Here is a 25,205-nt window from a genome sequence, read left to right as displayed (position 1 = left end):
AGGTAGCATATGATCAAGAACTGATGGTACTGAAGGAAGGAGTCTAAGCTGCATTGAAGGCATGGGCGAAAAACAAGGCTCCAGGAACTGATGGAATACTAACTAGAATGTTTCAACAAACAGCTGCAACACTGGCAATGCCAACTCATCTATGCCAAGAAATTTGGAAGACAGCTACCTGGCCAACTGACTGGAAGAGATCCATATTTGTGTCCATTCCAAAGAAAGGTGATCCATTCAAATTCACACACACACACACACACACACACACACACAAAGACCAGGCTTGCTGGTCTGACAGAGACTGGAGAAACCCTGAGAGTATGCCCCAAACACCCTTTTAAATCAGTACTGAAGTCACTCCTGAGGTTCACACTTTACCAAAGATTAGACAGGTCTATAAGGTCAACAATAACACACCTGAGGGTCATGTTTCATAGTTCAATCATGGATATGAGACTAATGGGCAAACCAGTCCAAAAGCAAAGATGAGAAGGCAGGAAGGGACAGGAAAACTGGACAAATGGAAAACAGGGAACCTGGGGTGGAGAAAGGGAGAATGTTGACACATCAGGGGGTTGGCAACCAACATCAAAACAATTTGTGTATTAACTATTTAATGAGAAACTAATTTGCTGTGTAAACTTTCACCTAAATCACAATTAAAAAAAAAAAAAAAGGCGATCCAGCAGAATGCAAAAATTATTGAACAATATCATTAATATCACATGCAAGTAAAATTATGCCGAAGATAAATCAAAAATGGTTGCAGCAATACACCCACAGGGAACTGTCAGAAATACAAGCCAGATTCAGAAGAGGACTTGGAACGAAGGATATCATTGCTGATATTAGATAGATCTTGGCTGAAAGCAGAGAAAACCAGAAAGATGTTTACCTGTGTTTTATTGACTATGCAAAGGCATTTGACTGTGTGGATCATAACAAATTATGGACAAAATTGAGAAGAATGGGAATTCCAGAATACTTAATTGTGTGGATGTGGAACCTATATATAGACCACGAGCCAGCTGTTCAAACACAACAAGGGGATACCACGTGGTTTAAAATCAGGAAAGGTGTGCATAAGGGTTGTATCCTTTCACCATACTAATTCAATCTGTACGCTGAGCAAATAATCTGAGAAGCCGGACCTCATGAAGAGGAACGTGGCATCCAGATTGGAGGAAGATTCATTAGCAACCTGTGCTATGTAGATGACACAACCTTGCTTCCTGAAAGTGAAGAGAATTTGAAGCACTTACTGATAAAGCTCGAAGACTACACCTATCAGTATGGATTACACTTCAACATAAAGAAACAAAAATCCTCACAGTCAGATCAGTAAGTAACATCAAGATAAGCGGAGAAAAGACTGAAGTTGTCAAGTATTTCATTTTACTTGAATCCACAATTAATGCCATGAAAGCAGCAGTCAAGAAATCCAACGATGTATTTGCATTGGGCAAATCTGCTGCAAAAGACTTCTTTCCAGTGTTAAAAAGCAAAGATGTCACTTTGAGGACTAAGGTTTACCTGAACCACAGTATTTTCAATTGTCTCATATGCATGTGAAAGCTGGACAATTGAATAAGGAAGACCAAAGAAAAACTGACACCTTTGAATTATGGTGTTGGTGAAAAATATTAAATATACCATAGACAGCCAGAAGAACCAACAAATCTGTCTTGGAATAAGTACAGCCAGAATAGTCCTTAGAAGTGAAGATAGTGAGACTTCATCTCGCTTACTTTGGACATGTTATCAGGAGGGGCCAGTCCCTGGAGAAGGACATCACGCTTGGTATAGTACAGGGTCAGCGAAAAAGAGGAAGACCCTCAACAAGATGGATTGACACAGTGGCTGCAACAATAACCTCAAGCATAACAACAATTGTGAGGATAGCGCAGGACCAAGCAGGTATCATTCTGTTGTGCACGAGGTCACTATACTTAACAGCACAAACAACAAACAGGAAAAAATGAGCTAAGAACCCATCCTACAAAATTAGAAAAACAAAAGCAAATTAAACCCAAAGAAAGTTGAGTGAACGAATAATAAAGATAATCCTAGAAAATTAAGATGCAAAAAAAGAGGATCAACAAATATGACCACCTCAATAGTTGTAAAAGAAGCATCTGATGAAATTCAAGATATATTCATGATAAAGCCTTAGCAAAGTAGGAATAGAAAGGACCTTCCTTAATATAACGGGTATCTACATAAAACAACTGCCCCACAGGGTTTCCAAGGAGCTGCTGGTGGATTTGAACTGCCAACCTTTTGGTTAGCAGCTGAGCTCTTAACCACTGCACCACCAGGGCTCTGACAACGTCCAGCCCAAATGTAAGGAAAAGGTATCCATTGCCGCTGAGTTGATTCTGACTCACAGCGGCCCTATAGGACAGATCAGAACTAACTGTCCCACAGGATTTCCAAGGAGTGGCTAGTGGATTCGAACTACTGAACTCTGGGTTAGCAGCCAAGCTCTTAACCACAAGGGGAAGGTAGAAGCAAGAAACTCATGGACACTTAGGTTGTTTCCATCTTTTTGTTATTGTGAACAATGCTGCAGTGAACGCAGGTGTGCATTATATCTATTCATGTCACTGCTCTTAAATGTCTAGGATACATATAAAGGAGTAGAATTGCTGGATGATACACAGGTAAATTCTTAGACTCAATAAATAAGCACAACAAGGTTGCTGGACACAAGTTCAATATACAAAAATTAGTTGTATTTCTTTATATTTATATGCTGGCAATGTAAAGTTAAAAAATAATATTTTTTAAAAATACCACTTACAATAGCATCAAAAAATACCAATGCCTAGGCTTAAGTCTAACAGAAGACATGTAAGACTTCTACACAGAAAACTATGAAACATTATGAGGATATATGAAAGACTTCAGTAGAAAGAGATACTCACAGTTTTTTTGTTGTTGTTGAAGTTGTTAGTTGCCACTGAGTTGATTTCGACTAATGGTGACCCCATGTGTGCAGAGTAGAACTGCTCCACAGGGTTTTCAAGGCTGTGACCTTTTGAAAGTAGATCACCAGGCCTGTCCTCCCATGTGCCTCTGGGTGGGTTCAAACCACCAAACTTTTGGTTAGTAATCGAGCACTTAACCATTTGTGCCACCCAGGGACTGGTACTCATGGTTTAGAGGAGTCAATATTGTGAAGATGTTAGTTCTTCCCAAATTAATCTATAGATTCAATGCAATCTCAATCAATACTCCAAGAGTATACCATGAAACTTGAAAAGCTGACTCTAAAATATGGATGGAAATGCAAAGAGAAGAGCCAAGACACTTTCATAAAAGAAAAACCAGGGAGGAGGATTTGCTCTACCAGATATCAAGATTTGTTATAAAGTGACAGTAATTTAGATAGGGTGATGATGGTATAAAAGAATAAACAAAACTGACCAACAGAAGAGAATCCAGAATCCAGAAACATACGCAGATATATATGAGTGCTTGAATTATGACTAAAAGGGCACTCATTCTAGAGCAGTGGGGGAAACAACAATATTCTTGTAAGTGATCTGGGTCAACTAGATATCTTCATGGAAAAGAATGAAACACTATTTACAAAAACCGATTCTAGGTAGATTGTATATCTTAATGTGAGTGCCAAAACCATAACATTTCTAGAAAATGACTAAGAGAATATCTTTATGACCTTAGAGTAGGGAAAGAATTTTTAATCAGGACATAAAAAGCGCTAACCATAAACGACTCATAAAATGGGCTACATTAAAATTATGAACTTCTGTTCATTAAAAAGAGACAGTTAAGAGAGTAAAAATGCAAGGCACAGACAGGAAGAAAATATTTCTAACACATTTAACTGACAAAGGACGTATCCAGAACATACAAAGAACTTCTATCAATTAAAAAGCAGACAACCCTATAGAAAAATGGTAGCAAGACTTGAACGGACACTTCATAAAAAGGATATCCTGATGGCCAATAAACATAGAAAAGCTAGTCAGCCTCATTAGGCATCAAGAAATTAAAAATTAAAATTATAATAAAATGGTTAAAATTAAATAACAAGCGGTGAGAATGTGGAATAAATAAATCTCCCAAACACTGATGGTGAGAGTGTAAATTCGCACAGCTTTAATTAAAAATGTACATAATTCCTGGGAATATACCCAACCAAAATGTGTGCACTTTGAGCACCAAAACCCATGATAAAAAATGTTGATAACAGTATTCCCAATGGCCCCCAAACTGGACACAATCCAAATATCCATCAAAAGAAGAATAGATAAATACAAATGATAAACTTAAAAACTGGAACACTCTACAGCGATGAAATGAACTGCATCTACTTGCACGATATAGATAAATCTCAAAAAGCTAACACTGAACAAAAGATGCCAAATATGGAAGGATATACAATATATGATTCCATTTATATGGAGCGCAAACATAGGAAAAACTATACTATAAAATTAAAGATACTAGTTATTCTTGTTATCTTTGGAGAGAAGGGAGAAGTTATGATTACAATAGGTTTTCTGAGGTACTACCAGTGTTCTATATCTTGACCTGAATGCGGTTATATGAATGTTCACTTTATAATAATTCACTGAGCTTTATATTCGTGTTTTCTCTACCTATCTGTACATGTTATACATAAGCTATATATATATACACATACATGCACACCCATATGGATTCGAACTGCTGACCTTTTTGGTTAGCAGCCGAGCTCTTAACCACTGTGCCACCAGGGCTCCGTTACCTATATACATATATATGTATATATATAATGTATACATACAGAGCATATATATTTTATACTGGGAATTTCAGATAACTGTTTCTTAAAAGTATGTATAACATAATTGAGAAATATGGCAGATACATGTGATTCGGATAAAGGAACAATTATGAAGTATTAATAATGTAAAAATTTTTACCTTCTTAATTGAGTTTAAGAGGAATTATCCACAATGTTTTATTTTTACTGTGTAGTAAAGAATTTGGCCTTGCCCAATGAGAAGTCTGATCTTTGCCCTTGAGTTCTGGGAGATAATCTATGTTATATCTGATAAGAGTATCTTTATTTCGGGAGGGTGCTATCCACAGTAATCTAAGAATGAGGCAGACCACAACCAATAGTTTTAGGGAGAAAGACTAACCATGTGATTTAACACATAGGCTTTGGGTCATACGGGTATCAGTTGACCTGGAGACAGTTCAACTACATTGGCAATCAATCTTCCATGCCTATGTAAGGAAACCCAAGTAAAAACTCTGGACTCCAAAGCTTGGTCAAACTTCCCTGAGTGACAATACTCCCTGTGCACTGTCACACATTGGTATCCAGAGGGTAAAATGTCCTGAGGCCAATGGAAGTTTCGCCTTTGGAACCCTCCCAGACTCTACCCTATGTGTCTCTTCCTTTGGCTGATTTTAACCTGTATCCTTTCCCTATAATAAAGCATAACTATGAGTATAATAGCTTTCACTGAGATTTGTGAATCCTTCTATCCGATTATCAATCTTAACAGTGGCTTTGGGAAGCTCCTGAAAATGCAGTTTGTGTCAGAAGTGAAAGACATCTTGGGGACCATGCCCTCAAATCTTGCAGTTGGGTTAACTCCAGGTAGTTACCCTCAGAACTTTTAAGTTAGTTACTTGACACATAGCACTAAAATTTTACCACCACTATAGCCCTAGGTTTCTGTCTATTACTCTTTTCCCTTCGCAATCTCAAAAGCAGGTGGGAGTTATGGCCATGAATAATTCCAATCCAAACTTTTTTTTTCTTGATAGAGTTTTCAAGTAAGAAAAATACACTAGATCTGAGTTCTCACTAGTTAAAGGGTAAAAGCCAATTATGGGTTGATAATTGGGGAAAGACAATCTTTATAGATTGACTTAAATCTGGAGAAAATTTTACTCTTCTTTTTCATCTCACTGTTGTTTAATTTGCATTTCCTGGATTCCCTGTGAAATAGACATCTTTTCATATTTTTAGTGGCTGTTCAGCTTTTATTTTCTGTGAATGGTCTGGTCATACTCTATTTTTCTACTGGTATGAATATTTTTTTTGTGTGAAAGATCTTTATACATTCTAGAAATTAATTAACTTATATGTATTGTAAATATATTCTCCCAGTCTGTAGCTGGTCTGGTCACTTACTGATGATGTCTTTTGTGATAACCAAGTTTTTACTTTTAATGTAGCCTATTCATATATTTTTTTCCTTTTTGATCAAAAATGTTTGTTTCTGTTAAGAAGTCTTCCCCTATTCCTGAGGTCAAAAAGCCATCCTCTTATTTTTTTTTTTTTGTTTGTCCTGAAAGTTTAGAGAGAATTACTTTCTGTCTTAGCTATCTAGTGCTGCCATAACAAAAAATACCACAGTGGGTGGCATTAAAGAACAAGGATTTTCTCACAGTTCTAGAGGTAAAAAGTCCAAATCATGGTCTTGGCCATGTCGATTCATCCTGTGGGCCTCTCTCCTAGTTTCTGGTGTCTATCAGCAATCTCTGGTGTTCCTTTTCTTGTAGACATGGTATCTGTCTTCCCCTTGTGTGTCTATCTACTCTGTTCCTTTTATAAGATACTGTTCAGAAATGATTAGGTTTAGGACCAACTCTAGTCTGGTATGACCTCATCAATATAACAAAGGAAAATCCCTATTTCCAAACAGGGCTATTTTATAGGTACAGGGGTTAGGATCTCTACGTTTCTTTTTGGAAGACATAATTCAATCCATAACACCTTCAATAAACCTGGAGATGATTTTTCCTATACGTTGTGAGAAAAGTACTTTCATTTTTTCCCCTAGTCACATAGCCAAGTGTCCTAGCACCATTAACTGAATAATCTATCCTTTTCCTACTGATCTGCCTCACCCACCCTGTGATGCTGTTGTTGTTTTTAAGTGCTGTCTTGGTTATCTAGTGCTGCTATAACAGAAATACCACAAGTGGATGGCTTTAACAAAGAGAAGTTTATTCTCTCACAGTCCAGTAGGCTTGAAGTCTGAATTCAGGGCACTGGCTCCAGGGAAAGGCTTTCTCTGTCAGCTGTGGAGGAAAGTCTTTGTCATCAGTCTTCCCTTGGTCTGGGAGCATCTCAGAGCAGGAATCTTAGGTCCAAAGGACACTTTCTGCTCCCACCACTGCTTTCTTGGTGGTATGAGGTCCCCATGTCTCTCTGCTCGCTTCTATTTTGTATCTCAAAAGAGACTGGCTTAAGACACTATCTAATCTTACAGATCTCATCAGTATAACTGCCACTAATCCATCTCATTATGTCATAGTGATATGATTTACAACATATAGGGAAATCACATCAGATGACAAAATGGTAGACAATCATACAATTCTGGGAATCATGACCCAGCCAAGTCGACAGATGTTTTTGGGGAATGCAATTCAATCCACGACAGGTGCCATTGAATCAGTTCTGACTCATAGCGACCCTACGTGCAACAGAACAAAACACTGCCTGGTGCTGCACCATCCCCACAATCATTGTTATGCTTGAGCCCATTGTTGCAGCCACTGTGTCAAATCCATCTCATTGAGGGTCTTCCTCTTTTTCACTGACCATCTACAATTTTGGCCTTTGTCCTCGGTTTCTGTGAAGTAACCCGAGAGTAAGTGAGGTGCCTTTATCTGAAACCTCCAAGATTTGTGCTAAAGAGTGGGGGGCTGGCCAGACCAGAAAAGTCTCACCTGGTAGACCAACATCAACTAACTTCAGAAGGCATGATTTAGCCTATCATGCATACACAGTGAGGGCTCAATCACAAAAGTCTTAACCACGAAGGCTCAAGGAGCTTCCTGGTTGGCCAAGAGAGGGTCATGTGTCTTTTTTGGAACAGGGAAGCTCCACATTGGGAACTCTCCCAGACCTAACCCATGTGTCTCTTCCTTATAATGATACTGATTTGTATGCTTTTGCTATAATAAATCTATAATCATCTAGTACTTTCTGTGAGTTCTGTGAGTTGTTCCAGTGAATTATAGAACCCAAAGGAATAGGGACAGCCAGCAGGTGAAAGTGAGGAAACCCAGAGAAGGCCCCCAGCTTATGGCTGGCATCCTGAAGGGGTAGTAGGAAACCCCAGAATCTCTGGTTAACAGGTCAGAAATTTGGGGTGTCATGTGGACTCCTCAAATTTCCGGCTGACTGTCTGAAGGACAGTGTCCTTTTAACTTCAGCTTTGACTGAGCTCCAGGTGGCTAGGGGTAGAGAGAAAGAGTGCCAGAGAGAGAGAGTGCCACACAAGCACCTGGTGTCAGGCATAATTGAGAAGTGGCAAAGTGGGGACTTGATTAATCTTCACATTTTGGGGATTTGATTTATGTTGCTTCTCATCCAGGAATCCATCCTTTTCTGTAGTAAGTGTTGAAGGATGTGTGCGTTTGTTATGTCCTCTTTATTTTATTCCACTGATTTATGTATCTATTAATTTGCCAATATAATATTGATTTAATAATAAAATATTTAAAATAAATCTTAATATCTGGTAAGATGAGATTTCCCACCTTGATGGCCTTTAAAACTCTCTTGGTTCTTTCACATAGATTTTAGAACCAGGTCATCAAAACTAAGTTTGGGATTGCACTGAATAAACACATTAATTCATGGGAGAACTTACATACTACCATATTAAGTTTTTCAAACCATAAAAATTGATGTTTCTCCATTTACCTAAGTCTTCTTTTATGTACTCAGTGATTTAATAATCTCTTCCATAAAAATCTTGTATATCTTTTGTTAAGACTTATTCCTAGCTATCTTAAGCTTTTGTTGCTATTTGTAATACCATTTTACTAAAATTACATGTTCTAACCATTCCTGAAGGAGCCCTAGTGGTGCAACGATTAAGTGCTTGGCTGTGAACCAAAAGATCAGTGATTTGAACCCACGAGTAGCTCCACAGGAGAGAAGAACTAGTGAGCTATTCCCATAAAGATTACAGCCTAGGAAACCCTACAGGGTAGCCCTACTCTGTCATAGTGGGTCACTATGAGTCGGAATCAACTCAACGGCACACAGCAACAACAATTATTTTTGCTGGTTTATGTTTGTTGTTGTTATTGTAAGCTGCAGTGGAATCGGCCCTCAACTCACGGCAACCCCACACACAATGGAACAAAACGCTGCTGTGAGATGAGTTCCTTTACGCAGCCTTTGCCTTGGTTCTTTGGAAAAATAGCTTGAGAGATTTTCCCGTACGTCCTGAGGGTTACCTTTGCCCTAGTTTTCTATCCCAGAAGGTTTCTTACTTTTGTCCAGGTTGATCGACATTTCCCGGATAAGCTGTAAACAACTTGACAGTTTGATACTTTTTGTCTGGCCCCGGGCTGCAGCCTGCCCTGTGACTGGTCTGTTCTACACACCTTACAGGGATAGGTCAATATACTATAGACTATGCAAATGAAATGACTATGGTCCACAAAGGGGACTGGTCAGCTTGTTGCCCTACTGGGAGGGCCAAGCCTTGAAAGCAACAAGCAGTTTGCTTATGTATGCAGCCAATCCCACAGAGGTTTCAGAGGAAGAAAGCAGCAAAAATGAGAAAGGGCAAGAAAGGCAAGAAAAGAGACAGACAGGAGGTGAGAAACCTCTTTAAAAAAGCTATAACATGGGTCAAGGGCTGTGACATGAAGATAGTGACAGTCCTGGAAGAGGCCCTACAGCGGAGTTGGCAGCAACAGGGCCAGAAGGGGCCCTGCGGCAGTTGGTGGTGACGGCAGAAACCCGCTGCTAGGAACGCAGCTAAGAGAGCTGAAGAAAACTGCTATACTGGCGATGAGCTGGGTACTCAGCAGCAGAGAGGCTGATGGCAAGAAGGCCAAAGGCAAAGAGGGGGCATATACAGCAGAGAGAAGGGCCTGCTTGCCTGCATGGCCAAGAGGAGCTGAAAGAGCTGTCATGCGTTGACGAAGGGAGGGATGTGTTCTCCACTCCAGGGGAGCCTCCCAGACTGCCTACATGCTTCTCGATCCTGATCCCGAGTTGTAGCCTGTTGATTCTGATCCTATGTTGTACCCTTAAACCACTTAACTGTTAAGTATGGTCTGTGAGTTATGTGTGGCCGCTGCAATGAATTACTGAACCAGAAGTAGAGAATCCCATGGGTCGGACAGCTGGTGTCAGAATTGGTAAAAGAGTTGGAGAGTGGAGGTATGTCTGATCTCTACCTCGCAGGAATCAGCTTTGGGCTGATCCTGGTTCTTATCCCTAAGGAATCTAAACAAGTTCTGATGCTACAACTACTACAGCACAGCTGCCCAGTCCTGCTCCATCTCCATGATCAGCTGCAGATTGGACTGTTGTGATCCATAGGGTTCTCCTTGGCTGTTTTCCAGAATTAGATCACCTGGCCTTTCTTCCTAGTCCACCTTAGTCTGGAAGCTCCACTGAAACCTGTTCAGTATCATAGCAACACGTAAGCCTTCATTGACAGACAGGTGGTAACTATGAGGTGTACTGGCCCAGAAGTGAATCCGGGTCTCCGCATGGAAGATGGGAATTCCAGCACTGAACCATACTTATCTTGAATCCACCAACCCTGACAAACTCTATTACTTGTACCAATAATCTGTAGATTTTCTTAAATTTTCTAGGTAGGTAATTACATTGTCTACAAAGAATGACACTTTGACTCCTTTTGTTCCAATGTTCATAACTTTTATTTCTTTTTCTTATCTTACTGTGTTGATAGAAACCTCTAATACAATGGATTGTTCCATTAAAGAAAATACTTTTCATGTTTTGCAACTATGCATAGTGACTGCTGTAGGTTTTTGCCAAACACAATTCATTAGTTTGAGGAAGTTCCCTGTTTATTACCAGTTTGCTAGAAAGTTTTTATCATGAACAGGTATTGAATTTTAGTAAATGCTTTATCACCATAAATTGTGATAATCACAGGTTTTTTTTTTTCCTTTTAATCTGTTAATGCAGCTAATTAAATTAATAGATTTTCTAATGCCAAACTATCCTTTTATTGCTGGGATGAACCCAATATGAAGATGATTGTGTATGTATATTTGTATATGCACATAACACACATATACACAAATCCTTTGCTTGTAAGTGTCTTTGTTAGGTTGTGGTTAAGAACACAGACACTAAAACTAGACTGCCAGCATTCAAATACCACATCAACCAGTTATTAAACCAAGAACCAAAACCACTGCTGTCAAGTTGATTCTGACTCATAGTGACCCTGTAGGACAGAGTAGAACTGCACCACAGGGTTTCCTAAGCTGTAAATCTGTACAGAAGCAGACTGCCACATCTTTCTCCCACAGAGCAGCTGGCAGCTTTGAACTGCTGACCTTTCGGTTAGCAGTCGAGTGCTTAACTACTGCATCACCAGGGTTCCTTAACCACTTATTAGTTAATCTTGAATTTGTGGTGGCATTTATCCAGAAGGTTGAGATTTGATCTATGAAAACTGAACATGTTGGGTTGAGAACAGTAAATGCAAACTAAACAATTTATTTTGGGATGAGGTGTTACTGGGCATGTGTTACAGAAAGGAAAAAAAAAAAACAAACCTATTGCCATCGAGTCGATTACAACTCATAGCAACCCTATAGGATAGAGTAGAACTGCCCCACAGGGTTTCCAAGCAGTGGCTGTTGGATTTGAACTGCCGACCTTTTGGTTAGTGGCCGAGCTCTTAACCACTGAGCCACCAGGGCTGCTTGTGCTCCAGAAAAGCAGGCACCTAATCATATTAAAATTATTATCAAGAGAGTAGTGAGACTAATGGGTAAAGGTCATAGCCTGTTTAAGAAAATAGTAAAAGAAGCCAGGAAGGAGTTAAGGAAGTGGAAGAAAACGAATGTTCAAACAGAGGTCTGAGGTCAATGGACAGTTATGGTGGGAATGAGATTCTTAAGTTTATGATTCCAAAGTATGGCAACTTGAATAGGACTTTTGCTTACACCCAAGATGAAGTAACAGGACCACCTTCCCACTTGACATAACCCAAAAAAGAACAAATAAATGAAGCAATGGTTTGCAAGACACTAGACATCAGACAATGAAGGACAGTAATCCCAGAGAGACATGAAACAAATGTAGTGAGCCTTAGGACTGCCTCAGGTTACTGACTTGAGAGACTTCCCAGGCTCACGGCACAGTGAGGGGAAATGCAGGCAGAGTTCAGGGACTCCCTAAATTAAGGAGATGTAGTTGAGAGCTAGTGGAGATCAAGTGAACTATAAGTGGCAAGACAAAGTATAGAAGAAAAAGCTGCACACAGAGAGAACTCCAGAAGTCTGAGATCTTTGGAGGATGCCCCTTGCTCACCCAAGAAAATACTGAAGAGTACTATAGCTATCAAAGAAATTGAATTTGTAGTTTAAAACTGTACCACAAAGAAAACCCTAGGTCCAGCTGGCTAAACTGGTGAATTCTACAAAACATTTAAGGAAGAAATAACGTGAATTCTAAACAAACTCTTCCAGAAAACTGAAGACGACAAAATATTTACCAAGTAATTTTATGAGGCCAGCATTAATTGATACCAAAACCAGACAAAGACATTTTTAAAAACAAACAAAAACCTTCATGAACATAGATGTGAAAATTCTAAACAAACTTTTAGGACATGAAATCAACAATATATAAAAAGGAAACAATATTGTGACAAGGTGGAGTTTATAGCAGAAATTCAAGGTTGGTTTAACATTTGAAAATTCATCAATGAAATTTAAATTGTTAACAAACTAAAAATTGAAAAGCAGCCAATTGCCTCAACACATGCAGAAAAAGCATTTGAAAAAATTCAACATCCATTCTGATAAAAACTTTCAGGAAACTAGGAACACAGAGGGACTTCCTCAACCTAATAAGAACATCTATGAAAAAAATACACTTAGCATCAGACTTAATTCTAAAAGATGCTTTCCCTCTAAGACCAGAAACAAGACAAGGATGCACACTATCACCACTTCTGGAGGTTCTAGTCAGAGCAACAAGGCAAGAAAAAGAAATAAAATACATCTGTTTTATTGACTATGCAAAGGCATTCGACTGTGTGGATCACAGCAAATTATGGATAACACTGAGAAGAATGGGAATTCCAGAACACTTAATTATGCTCATGAGGAATCTATACATAGATCAAGAGGCAGTCATTTGAACAGAACCAGGGGATACTATATGGTTTAAAGTCAGGAAAGGTGTGCGTCAGGGTTGTATCCTTTCACCATACTTACTCAGTCTGTATGCTGAGCAAGTAATCCAAGAAGTTAGACTATATGAAGAAGAATGGGGCATCAGGATTGGAGGAAGACCAGACGACACAACCTTGCTTGCTGAAAGGGAAGAGAACTTGAAGCACTTACTGATGAAGATCAAATACCACAGCCTTCAGTATGGATTATACCTCAACATAAAGAAAACAAAAATCCTCACAACTGGACCTATAAACAACATCGTGATAAACAGAGAAAAGACTGAAGTTATCAAGGATTTCATTCTACTCAGATCCACAATCAACACCTATGGAAGCAGCAGTCAAGAACTCAAAAGATGCATTGCATTGGGCAAATCTGCTGCAAAAGACCTCGTTAGTGTTAAAAAGCAAATATGTCACCTTAAAGACTAAGGCGTGCCTGACCCAAGCCATGGTATTTTCAATTGCCTCATATGCATGCAAAAGCTGGACAGTGAATAAGGAAGACCAAAGGAGAACTGATGCCTCTGAATTGCGGTGCTGGTGAAGAATACTGAATATACCATGGACTACCAAAAAAACGAACAAATCTGACTTGGAAGAAGTATAGCCAGAATGCTCCTTAGAAGCAAGAATGGCGAGACTATGTCTCACATACTTTGGACATGTAATCAGGAGGGATCAGTCTCTGAAAAAGGACATCATGCTTGGTAAAGCAGAGGGTCAACAAAAAAGAGGAAGACCCTCAACAAGATGCACTGACACAGTGGCTGCAACAATGGGCTCAAGCTTAACAACTGTGAGGATGGCGCAGGGCCAGGCAGTGTTTCATTCTGTTGTACATAGTGTCGCTATGAGTCAGAACCAACTCGACAGCACCTAACAACAACAAAAACAATATTGGAAAGGGGGACGCAAAACTGTCTATTCTATAGATGACATGATCATCTCTTACAGAAAATCTGACTCTACAAAAAAGCTACTAGAATAAGTGAGTTCAGCAGGGCTGTAGAGGATACAATGCAATATGCAAAATAAAAATCACTCATTGTAACCCTATAGCATAGACAGTAGAACTGTCCCATAGGGTTTCCAAGGAGTGGCTGATGGATTTGAACTGCCCACCTTTTTTTGGTTAGCAGCCGAGCTCTTAACCACTACGCCACTAGCAACAACATATCAGAGACTGAAAGTAAAAGTATACAATTTATAATTGTATTAAAAACTTTACAATACTTTAAGATAAATCTGACAAAAAATGTTCAAAATCTATATACTTAAAACTACAAAATATTGTTGAGAGAAACTAAAGAGCTATATTAATAGAAAGATTAAACCTTTTATTGATCAGAGGACTCTGTATCACTAGGATATGAAATCAACACAAATTGATCAATAGAGTCAAATGCACACTTTTCAAATTTCAACATATTTGTTTTGTATCAAAATTCCAGAATACTTTTTTGTAGAGATTGACAAGCTGATTCTAAAATTCATGCGGAAGCACAAAGGGCTAAAATAGCCAAAGCAACTGAAAAAGAAGAATAAATTTGGAAAGCTAACACTATCTGATTTTAAGACTTATTATAAAGCTACCATAATCAAGACAGTGCAGTATTGGTGTTCAAATAGACAGGTAAGTGAAAGAGAAGAGAATTCAGATGTAGATCCATATATATATGGACAACTGATTTTTAGTAAGAGTGCAAAGGTCATTCAATGAAGAAAAGTTAGTCTTTTCAATTGGGCATCCAGATGAAAAAAAAAAAAAAAAGAACCTTGACCCTTAGCTGGTACCTTATACAAAATTTAACTCAAAATGGATTATAGATCTAAATGTAAAGCCTAAAACTATAAAACTTCCAGATGACAACACAGAAAAAAATCTTTGTAGCCTTGGGTTAGGCAAAGATTTCTCAGATACGACACCAAAAGCACAATCTATGTAAGAACAAGCTGATAAATTGAACTTCATCAAAATGTCAAACTTCTGCTCTATGAAAGACACTGTTCAAGAAAAAATGAGTCCATTACCACTATCCAGAACCCCCACTATAAGAATGAAGTCTTTGTTCCTTTGCTTAATATACAAGTTCATCTTTAAACAGGTTCCTGGGGACTATCAGATCTCCCTTACCAGACGGAGGTGAAGAATGGCACACTGAAAATATGGTAGAAGTTTACTAGATGTCTGGTTGGGTGCAGAGTGGTTATGATGTAGAAAGTTGAAGCAGTAATTATCAGAGGCAGAGTCCTGTGGGGCTGTCAGTGAGAAGTACCAAAACAGTCTTGAGGTAGGCTACCAAACCCAAACGGAACAAATGAAAAGAGGCAATCAAGATAAACAGAAATCAATGTAGAGAAGGTCAGAGGGTAGGGCAAATCATTTTTTTTTTTTTCACCTGATTGTTCAGGTGGTCCACATTTTAACTGGCAAGTTAGGTCCAGTTAAGAGAAAAAGAGAAGGGTCATATGCAAAACAAAAATCAATTCCCTAAATAAGCACTATTATTTCAAGCCTCTGAGCCTTTCCTTTTTCTGCTCTCCCTGCCTAAGATTCTCTTCTCCAACTTGTCTTTTGTTGAACTACCACTCATTTTTCAAGCAATAACTTACCACGCTTTGACTGTCTTATATAGTTCTCTCTAGTACTTGGACATTAATTTTATCTAAGAATTCTGGTTGCCTGATTCCTCTGCCTAGGTACTCTCCCTACTCTAGCCAAAATCCTCACCAAACAATTCCTGTCCCACACTACTCAGATAGTGACCAGCTAGTACTCCTTATGGGGTGGGGAGCTTCCCACTTCAAACCTAAGAAATAATGCTAATCTTACAGTGTTATCATAATGTCATTAACAACTTTAGAAAACATATACTGTACTCTTAATATATGCTAGGCACCATGCAAAGTGCTTTATTTGCATCATCTCATTTCATCCTCTTACAACAATCCCATAAGGGTTATTGTGTTATGCTCACGTTACAAAGGAGAAAACCGAGGCACAGAGAAGTTAAGTATGTTGCCCAAAGTCAAAGACCTCAAGTAGAGCTAAGATGGAAACCAGGTTGACTGAATTCAGAGACTGAGTTCTTAACCACTGGACCTTTCTCCCACCTTTCCTTTTGCTCAAACCAAAAACCTGAGTTGTCCTCTACCTCTTTGTCTCAACTCCCCTAATCTCCAAACTTTAATTTACTTTTTACCTGCATGATTACAATAGTCACCTAATTGCATTCTGCTATAATACATGTTTCTCATAAACAGCCAGACCGGGCTTTCCAAAGCACAGTTTTATCATGTGACTCTCAACTAAATTCCTTTTAGTAGTTCCTGTAACATGTACAATGGTCCAAACTCCTTAACACACAGCAGTTAAACCTTTCACCATCTAGATCCATTCTAACCCCTTCAGCTCCACTTGTCATTCTCCTATATAAACCTCCATATTCCATTCCAGCCAACCTTCTTGCAAGCCTTTAACAAAGCATATTTCTAATCCCCTCAATGTTGCAAACACTGTTCTATTTGGGACGTCTACACAGTTTCTTATCTAGTAAATTCATACTAGCACTTAGTTTCAGTCCAAATGATACCTTCCTTGACCAACAGTTAATAATAACCCTGTAATAGTTAATATATTTTTAGCACTATATGTTAGATACCATCGTAAATCCTTTTGATGCTCGTTTAATTATTCCAACAACCCTATGAAAAAACTGAGGAAAAGAGTTAGCAGTTGTTTATATATTTTCCTCCCCAAATTAAATTCCTGGAGGGTAGAAATGTCCTCTTCATCTTAGCTGTGCTTGTACAGTGCCTGGCACATAATATAAACCAAAACCAAAAACCATTTAATATATACAGGAACTCAATAAACGTCTTTTGAACAAACGGCCAGAGTTGTGCCTCTAGGTTCTGACTGTAAACTTGGAAACTGTTCCCGGCCATCAGCCTTCTAATTTCTTAGGAGCACGCGAGGAGCATAGAAAACATATGTTTCGTGTCTAGTAAAGCCCCATGTAAGCTCAAGCAACCTACAAGTATTTACCGAGCTATGTATACCACTAACCTTTTTCTGCAGCTACCGTTAAGGTTTTACAAATTTCCATGCTCCCAACATGCATTCAAAAAATATTAGTTGGTCAACAATGGCATTAAATATTACATATCGGAATTATCAATAAAGGAATATGGAGCTTACTCTGATCTCTTAGAAAGTCAATTTCTGTGGCCATATCGATCCAATTTTAGTTTGGAGCTTTCACCTCTTTTGCCTTCCTTAAAAAGACACAGAGCTCGCTGTCCGAGAAAACAAAACTAAGGTAACGCTCCGGAGGTTGTCAAGCACTCGAACAGGGTAATCAGCATCCTCTTCACGCGGCGTCAACAGCCTCCTTCGCTCTAATCACAGTCGAGTTCCTCGCCCAGGCGCGAGACTTCAGATTTCAGGTTTGCTGGGGGTGCGCCAAGTATATTCTGTCCCACGTTCACCCGAATCCGACCAGTGGTAGGAAAGGGACACGGGCTGATACACGAGTCCTGCGGGTCACTTGGGGTCGTGTCGGGACACCTAGGCGAACGCCGAGGTAGCCGGCGGGCAGCCCGGTGGCGGTGTCCTTCGCAGAACGGAGAGCGACGCCAGGACGACCAGGAAGCCCGGGCCCAGCAGCGGAAGTCCATTCGGCCCGCCCTGCGACTTTGAAACCGGTGCTCCAGACCGCTCCTTGGAGACGGTGACGCTGCTTGCGTTCTCACGCGGGCGACAGCGCTGTCGTCATCACGTTTCCTAAAGGCTTCGCACGTCATTGGCTAACTATCAAGCGACGGGCGGAGCCGTGAGAACCTGGATGACAGCGGGTTGAGCCTCCGGCGTTGGCGCGGCGAACAGGCTTGCCGGCTAGTGTCTCTGGGATAGGTGGCGGAGCCCAACGTCGGGTTTTTGTTTTTAACTCCAAAAATGTAATGAGTAGGCATTAGATACATATTTTTAAGGCCCCTAGTATCTTTGGGTTACTCGGATACTGTGCACTTCTGTACTGGGAGAACCCGCGGGCCACACGGTGTGGAAGGTTTAGGTTCTTGCAGCTGACGGCGAAACCCAGAGTGGTGTCTTCAGTCCCTCACCCGGGCTGCCGGGCTGGAGGATTAGTGAGTATGGATTTGGCAATCTCCAGGAGCTAAGTACGGTCCTGCCCCTTGTAGGTCTTTGGAAAAAGGGCACAGCTGTTTTTTAAGTATTTAACTGGTAAATAAAGTATGCAGTTAGATGTACTCAAGAGATTCTGCAAACTCATCATTTATTTAAGTTTGCTTCCTAAAAGGAAGAAAAGAAAGAAATTACTTTTTTTTGCACAAAAAAAAAAAATAGGTAAAATTTTACATTTGTGAATGGATTACAATTCACGTTTTAAAAAATTGATATTGTCTGGATTTAAACCATATGTATATATATATAAAGTTAACATTGAAGGAAACCTCAGTACTGGCAATAAAAATGTACCTTGAAGCTAGCCAGTAGTTTCAGTGCTTTTTAATAGATTATGTGTATTTATGGATTGAAGAAAAGTTTCACTAAACAGACATGTCATAGGTGCAGCACGATTTGGCATTCTGTTTAAGATTAAGAAGGTTTTGTTGTCCTGTATTCATAATATTATGTAAACCATGTAATGTTAGTAAAATGTATTAAGAAATTAAAAGGATGTGTCTAAGTGTGTCCAGTTAAGTATGTAAGGCCTGTTATGGATCTTAATCCATACTTAACTACTAAGAGAATGTGATGGTCCCTACCTCTAAAGCTTCATTTTTAAATATAGAAGTGTGAATAATAACCATAAAAAGAGTTAATTTAGCTTTGAATCAGGGAAGATAGAATTTAAGCTGGTCTGTAGTGGCCAAGAAGTTAACATAAAAACTTGTCAGGAAAATATTGAGTGTGCAAACTCCAAGTCTTATTTCAAGTTCAGTGTATTACTCTTTCTTCATGAATTTCTTGCTTGTACTTTTCCCCTTATATTTGGGCTGAACCTTGTATGTTGTTACGTTGTCATGTAATTTGGTATCAAACAAGTAGTTATAAACTTCTACATGTACACTATAAGTTGATAACATATACATGAAAGCGAAAGAGTGCCTTCTGGATATAAATGATGAGTGGCCTTTGCATTGCATAAATTGAATATCGAAGTTGGAATTTTTATGTCTGTGCTTGAATTATTTGGCTTATATAATCATTATCAATGCAAACCATATTTTGTGTGTGTGGTTACAAGATTTTACTGGTTAAATTTTAATGGAGTACTTTCAAAACTAATTTTCATCATTGGAAACAAAATTGTTATGATTCTATTTATCCTTAAAGTACCCCCTCTAGTGTTTCTCCTCTTTAAACCTTCACTTGAGTACTCTATGGAGCCCTGGTGGCGCAGTGGTTAAGAGGCTGGCTGCTAACCAAAAGGTCGGAAGTTGGAATCCACCAGCCCCTTGGATACCCTACGAGGCAGTTCTGCTGTATTCTGTAGGGTCGCTCTCTATAAGTCAGAATTGGCTCGACAGCAATGAGTTGGTTTGGTTTTGGGGTTCTCTATCCACTTCCCCTAGGGTAGGTGTCGTCTTAGTACTTCATGCTTCTTCATGCAGTCTACATCATATTGTTTTATTATTTGTCTCCAGGCTCCATCATAGTACCTGGAATACAATAAAGTCTCAATGAATATCTGCTGAAGGGATTAATTTAGAGAATTCAGTGAATGTGCGTGGAATGTATGTATTAGTGTAAACTGAGTTCAAGGATCTAGAAGTGGGAGAGAAAAGTGCTTAGTATGTGTTTAACCATTCTCTAGCCACTATTTCATGTTTTTATATTTTTATGCAGAAAAGAAAACCCTTGAAATTGATCGATTTGACTAATACTAATTTATTCAATAGATAGGCACTGAACACCCAGTACTATGTGCAGAACAACATGAAGAATACAAAGTTGGAAGTTTAAGCTAGAGTAAAAACTGTATTTACTATTTTCTGGCATAATTAAATGCTATAAAAAGTGATTTTATTTATAAAACAAAATTAATCATTTTGGTTAAACTAACAAATACAAATACTGTTTTTCTCCAAGGCAGTTTTAAAAGATAAGACATATTTTACTTTTTTCACTAAATAAGCAGAATATATTTAGGCTGAATATTTAACCAAATAAACAGTAATATTTCATATAATATCCACAATGTTTATACTTACATAAATATATATATTTATATTAACTATAATGTTAATATTATAGAGGTAAGTGTATTTATCATATCAGAATGTTATAGATGCTATATAATGTATATTTATAGTATAACATTATATTTATAATATAATGCCAATGATAAAATATTTTAATAAAAATATTTAGAATAGGTTACTAACTATGCAAAATATATTGAGGCTGAACCATATGAAATTGTTGATTTTTCACAGTGTTATATGGTTTAGTTTAATATATTACCTGAAAATATTTGTGTAATGGCAGCACACTGATGTAATATCTGCTCTTGCAGATCAGGAGAAAGTGCTGGTGGCTTCACCTGAACATGTAGAACATGCACATCATTCTTGGGGTAGTTACGAAGTTCAAGTGCAGTGACTCCTTCCTGAATACAACCCACAGACCTATAAAAATTTTGGTAACTCAGCAACCCAAATGCAAAGTGACTCTATTATTTGGAAATATTGTAGTTCTGTAAATTATTACTTTTTCTTGAGAAGTTGATAACTTTATACATGATTGCGTTCTGAATTTACACCTAATTCTACACAGAAACAAGATAATTCCACATTGGCTTATCTGAAAGAGATATTAAATGAAGGAAAATAGGCTGACAAGTGCTGAAACTACTGGGACAATTTAAATGGAACCAACCAGAACTGTGCTGTATGTCTCTAGAGTACTTTACTGTATTTTATAATATCAAGGATCAACTGTTAGACTATCCTGTTACACAGCCTAGTGTTCTGTAAGAAAACCACTTCAGAAATACGTACTTTTAAAATTTGAACAGAAAGATGTTTTCATTAGGCAAACCTGTATGGGTCGGAATGGAGTCGCTGGCAACTAACAACAGCAACAGCAATATGCCTCTTAGTAAACTAGTTGCTGTTGAGTTGATTCCACCTCTTGGCACCCCCATGTGTGTCAGAGTAGGACTGTGCTCCTTAGGATTTTCAATGGTTGATTTTTCTGAAATAGATGCCAGGCCTTTCTTCCAAGGTATTTCTGAATGGACTCAATTTCCAAACTTCTCGATAGCAGTGGAGTGCCCTAAGGGTTTGCACCACCCAGGAACGCCATGCGTTTCAGTAGTGATATAATTTACAGCTGTTGTTGTTAGTTACCAGCGAGTCGATTCTGACTCATGGTGATCCCATGTGTCTCAGAGTAGAACTATGCGCCATAGGGTTTTCAAGGCTGTGACCTTTTAAAATCAGATCATCGGGCCTGTTTTCCAAGGTACCTCTGTGCTGGTTCAAACCACCAACCTTTCAGGTATTAGTGGAGCACCTAACCGTTGGCACCATCCAGGGACTTCAGTTTACAACTAGTGTAATCTGACTTGGCGCCCTGGTGGCGCAGTGGTTAAGAACTTGGATGCTAACCGTAGGGTCTGTAGTTGGAATTCACCAGGCGCTCTTTGGAAACCCTATGAGGCAGTTGTACTCTGTCCTGTAGGGTCGCTATGAGTTGGAATCCACCGGACGGCAATGAGTTTGGATAATTTTTTTGGGTGGGTGATATAATTTATGATTTTTGCATATATGTCCACTTATCCTTTAACCGAATTGAATTATTTATGTATATGTTTATTGTAATCTTAATGATTTACAAATTTATTACGCAGTGTGTGTATATATATAGATATATAAGTGACTCTTCTTCTAAAAAACTGCTCAAACATCAGTAGAATGATTAAAAGTCTTCAGGTGTTCGTTGGTGGCCCTTGCAACTAGTTCATTCTGGAAAAAAAATCAGGTGTCTGCTTTAGTCTTTCAAGCCTCTCCCTCTGAGCTAGTGAGCAGCTGGGCGGAGCTGAGCCTTCTCTCGTGACCTCGGCAGAAAGGCGGCTGAGAGTGTTGGGTTGAAAAGATCTGCTCGGTCTGTGTTCATTTCTTGTTATGCTCTCTTCACGCTGTTATTCGTTGCCCCTTTTCCCATTCTTGGCATTAGCTTTCTCCCGGGTGTTTTATTTTTCAGCTGCCTTTTCTGCTGACTCAGATTACTCCCACCGAAGCTAACTTCCTCGTTTTTTCATTTCTCTTATAAATGAGAGGAAATGCAAACTGAAAAAGAAGTAATTATTTTAGTAAAGCTACAGAAAATTTTCCTGGCCAAACATTCTGTTGAGAAAACACCTTTTCCGTAACGTCCTTCTTTGAACCTAAACAAAACTCGTTGCCGCCGAGTCCATTCCGACCCCCCCCCGCCCCCTTCCGGCTCTAATACTCCAGGGTTTTGTCTCCTTTCTCTTTCATTTCCTTTCTAAACATCTTTCCATACTACGCAAAAAACAATGAAGGTAATTGGAAAGTATTTTTTGACAAAAGAGTAACTTGAAGAATAGAAGTTAAAATGTTGAAAAATAGTGATTAACATTCTTTTAAGAAAGTTTAAACAGCCAACATTAAATTGCATAAAAGGACGGTAATCACCTTGATAATATTCATTCTGCCTTTTTAGAAATACCCAGTCACTGCTAAAAACAGAAACACGAATAGGAATTTAATTTAAATCCAGTTGATTTAAAATTTACAAATTGAATTGTGAATTGCAATTTTATAATTCTGCTAGGGAAAAGAAATTGAAAGTTTTGGTATCTCTGAGGAAAATCATCTACTTAATATTTAATATGATAATATTAAAATTTAGAGTGGTATTTAACTTTTAGCGGCTTATGGACCCCTCTGAGAATCTATGGACATGTTTACCTGGGAAAAAATGCATATATACTGCAATTTCTATAAAATTTCAAGGCCATAAGTAACTATAAGTAAGAGAATCTTAGGATTTTTAGGAGTCTGCCCTTAGCGACTCCTTGTCTAAGTAAGGTAAAGTAAAATAAGTTCCTCTGGACCACTTGGAAAAAATACAGATAAGAGAAGGGGTAGCCATCATATCCTTTAAGGGACCCAGCCTTAAACTGGACTTTCAAAAAGCTTGTTTTTAATTATTCATTTATTTTTTAATAGGTAATGTATGTATATCCAAGTATGAAATTCAAGTAAATACAAAAAGTGATACAGTTGGAGGTAAATCTTTGTTCCTCCCCAATCCCAGACAGATAATTCTCTCCAGAGGCAAGCACTGCTGCTGCTGATTTCTTGTATATGTTTCCTGAGATGATCTATGCATCATAAGCATATATGCATATTGTTGTTAAGTGCCATCAAGTTGGTTCCTACTCATAGGACCCTATGTATCATAGAACAAAGTCACGCCATCCTTGCTTCCAGTGAGCATTCTGGCTATATTTCTTCCAAGACAGATTTATTCATTCTTCTGGCAGTCCTGGTATATTTAATATTCTTTGCCAACACCATAATGCAAAGGCAGGAATTCTTCTGTCTTCCTTATTCATTGTCTGGCTTTCATGTACATATGAGATGATTGAAAACACCAGGGCTTGGGTCAGGCACACCGTAGTCCTTAAAGTGAAATCTTTGTTTTTTAATACTTTAAAGAGATCTCTTGCAGCAGATTTGCCCAGTGCAGTGGGTCATCTGATTTCTTGACTGCGGCTTCCATGGGCGTTGATGGTAGATACAAGCAAAATGAAATCTTTGACAACTTCAGTCTTTTCTCCATTTATCATGATGTTGCTTATTGGTCCAATTGTGAGGATTTTTGTTTTGTTTATGTTGAGGTGTAATCCATATTGAAGGCTGTGTTCTGATCTTCACTAGTAAGTGTTTCAAATCCTTGCTTTCAGCAAGCAAGGTTGTGTCATCTGCATAACGCGGGTTAATGAGTCTTCCTCCAATCCTAATGCTCCGTTCTTCTTCATATAGTCCAGCTTCTCAGATTACTTGCTCAGCATACAGATTGAATAAGTAGAGTGAATGGATACCGCCTTGAAGTATACCTTTCCTGCCTTTAAACCACTCAGTATCCCCTTGTTCTGTTCGAACAACTGTCTCTTGGTCTATGTATAGGTTCCTCGAACACAATTATGTATTCTGGAATTCCCATTCTTCTCAATGTTATCCATAATTTGTTATGATCCACACAGTCTAATGCCTTCGCATAGTCAATAAAACACAGGTAAATATCTTTCTGGTATTTTCTGCTTTCAGCCATAATCCATCTGACATGAGCAATGATATTCCTTGTTCCACATCCTCTTCTGAATCTGGCTTGAATTTCTGACAGTTCCCTGTCAGTATACTGTTGTAATCACTTTTGAATGATCTTCAGCAAAATTTTACTTATGTATGATATTAATGATATTGTTCAATAATTTCTGCATTCTGTTGGATCTCCTTTCTTTGGAATGGGTACAAATATGTATCTGTTCCAGTCATTTAGCCAGGTAGCTGTCTTCCAAATTTCTTGGCTTAGACGAGTGAGCACCTCCAGTGCTGCATTTGGTTGTTGAAACGTCTCAGTTAGTATGCCATCAATTCCTGGAGTCTTGTTTTTCGCCAATGCCTTCAGTGCCCCTTGGACCTCTTCCTTCAGTATCATTGGTTCTTGATCACATGATACCCCTGAAATGGTTGAATGTCAACCAATTCTTTTTGGCACAGTGACTCTCTATTCCTTCCACCTTCTTTTGATGCTTGCTCGGTCGTTCAATATTTTCCCTATGGAATCCTTCAGTATTGCAACTTGAGGCTTGATTTTTTTTCTTCAGTTCTTTCAGCTTGAGAAATGCCAAGTTTGTTTTTCCTTTTGGTTTTCTATCTCCAGGTCTTCGCTTACTTCATTATAGTACCTTACTTTGTCTTCTCAAGACACCCTTTGAAATCTTCTGT

General features: G+C 38.7%; 2 protein-coding genes across 4 annotated transcripts in view; one reads left to right on the top strand and one right to left on the bottom strand.

Annotated features, from left to right (window-relative positions):
- Positions 1 to 17,858, bottom strand: part of SCLT1 (sodium channel and clathrin linker 1) — a 202,004-nt gene extending 184,146 nt beyond the window's left edge. Inside the window, exon 1 of the mRNA XM_004389281.2 lies at positions 17,395 to 17,858. Within this exon, the coding sequence (XP_004389338.1) occupies positions 17,395 to 17,428 (34 nt within the window). The 5' untranslated portion in view covers positions 17,429 to 17,858. The remainder of the gene's footprint in view (positions 1 to 17,394) is intronic.
- Positions 17,859 to 18,090: 232 nt separating this feature from the next.
- CUNH4orf33 (chromosome unknown C4orf33 homolog) overlaps positions 18,091 to 25,205 on the top strand; it is a 38,101-nt gene continuing 30,986 nt past the window's right edge. The window contains exon 1 of one of the 3 annotated variants that reach the window (XM_023743164.1): positions 18,091 to 18,152. The gene's annotated coding sequence lies outside the window, so the exon portion shown is untranslated. Of the gene's footprint in view, positions 18,342 to 22,252; positions 22,330 to 25,205 lie in introns of those variants that run through there. The other 2 variants (XM_004389270.2, XM_023743163.1) reach the window with 2 other exon arrangements.

The sequence above is a fragment of the Trichechus manatus genome, unplaced genomic scaffold (assembly GCF_000243295.1).
Source record: "Trichechus manatus latirostris isolate Lorelei unplaced genomic scaffold, TriManLat1.0 scaffold00239, whole genome shotgun sequence".
Taxonomy (NCBI): domain Eukaryota; kingdom Metazoa; phylum Chordata; class Mammalia; order Sirenia; family Trichechidae; genus Trichechus; species Trichechus manatus.
This window is presented reverse-complemented; position numbering and strand designations above follow the sequence as displayed.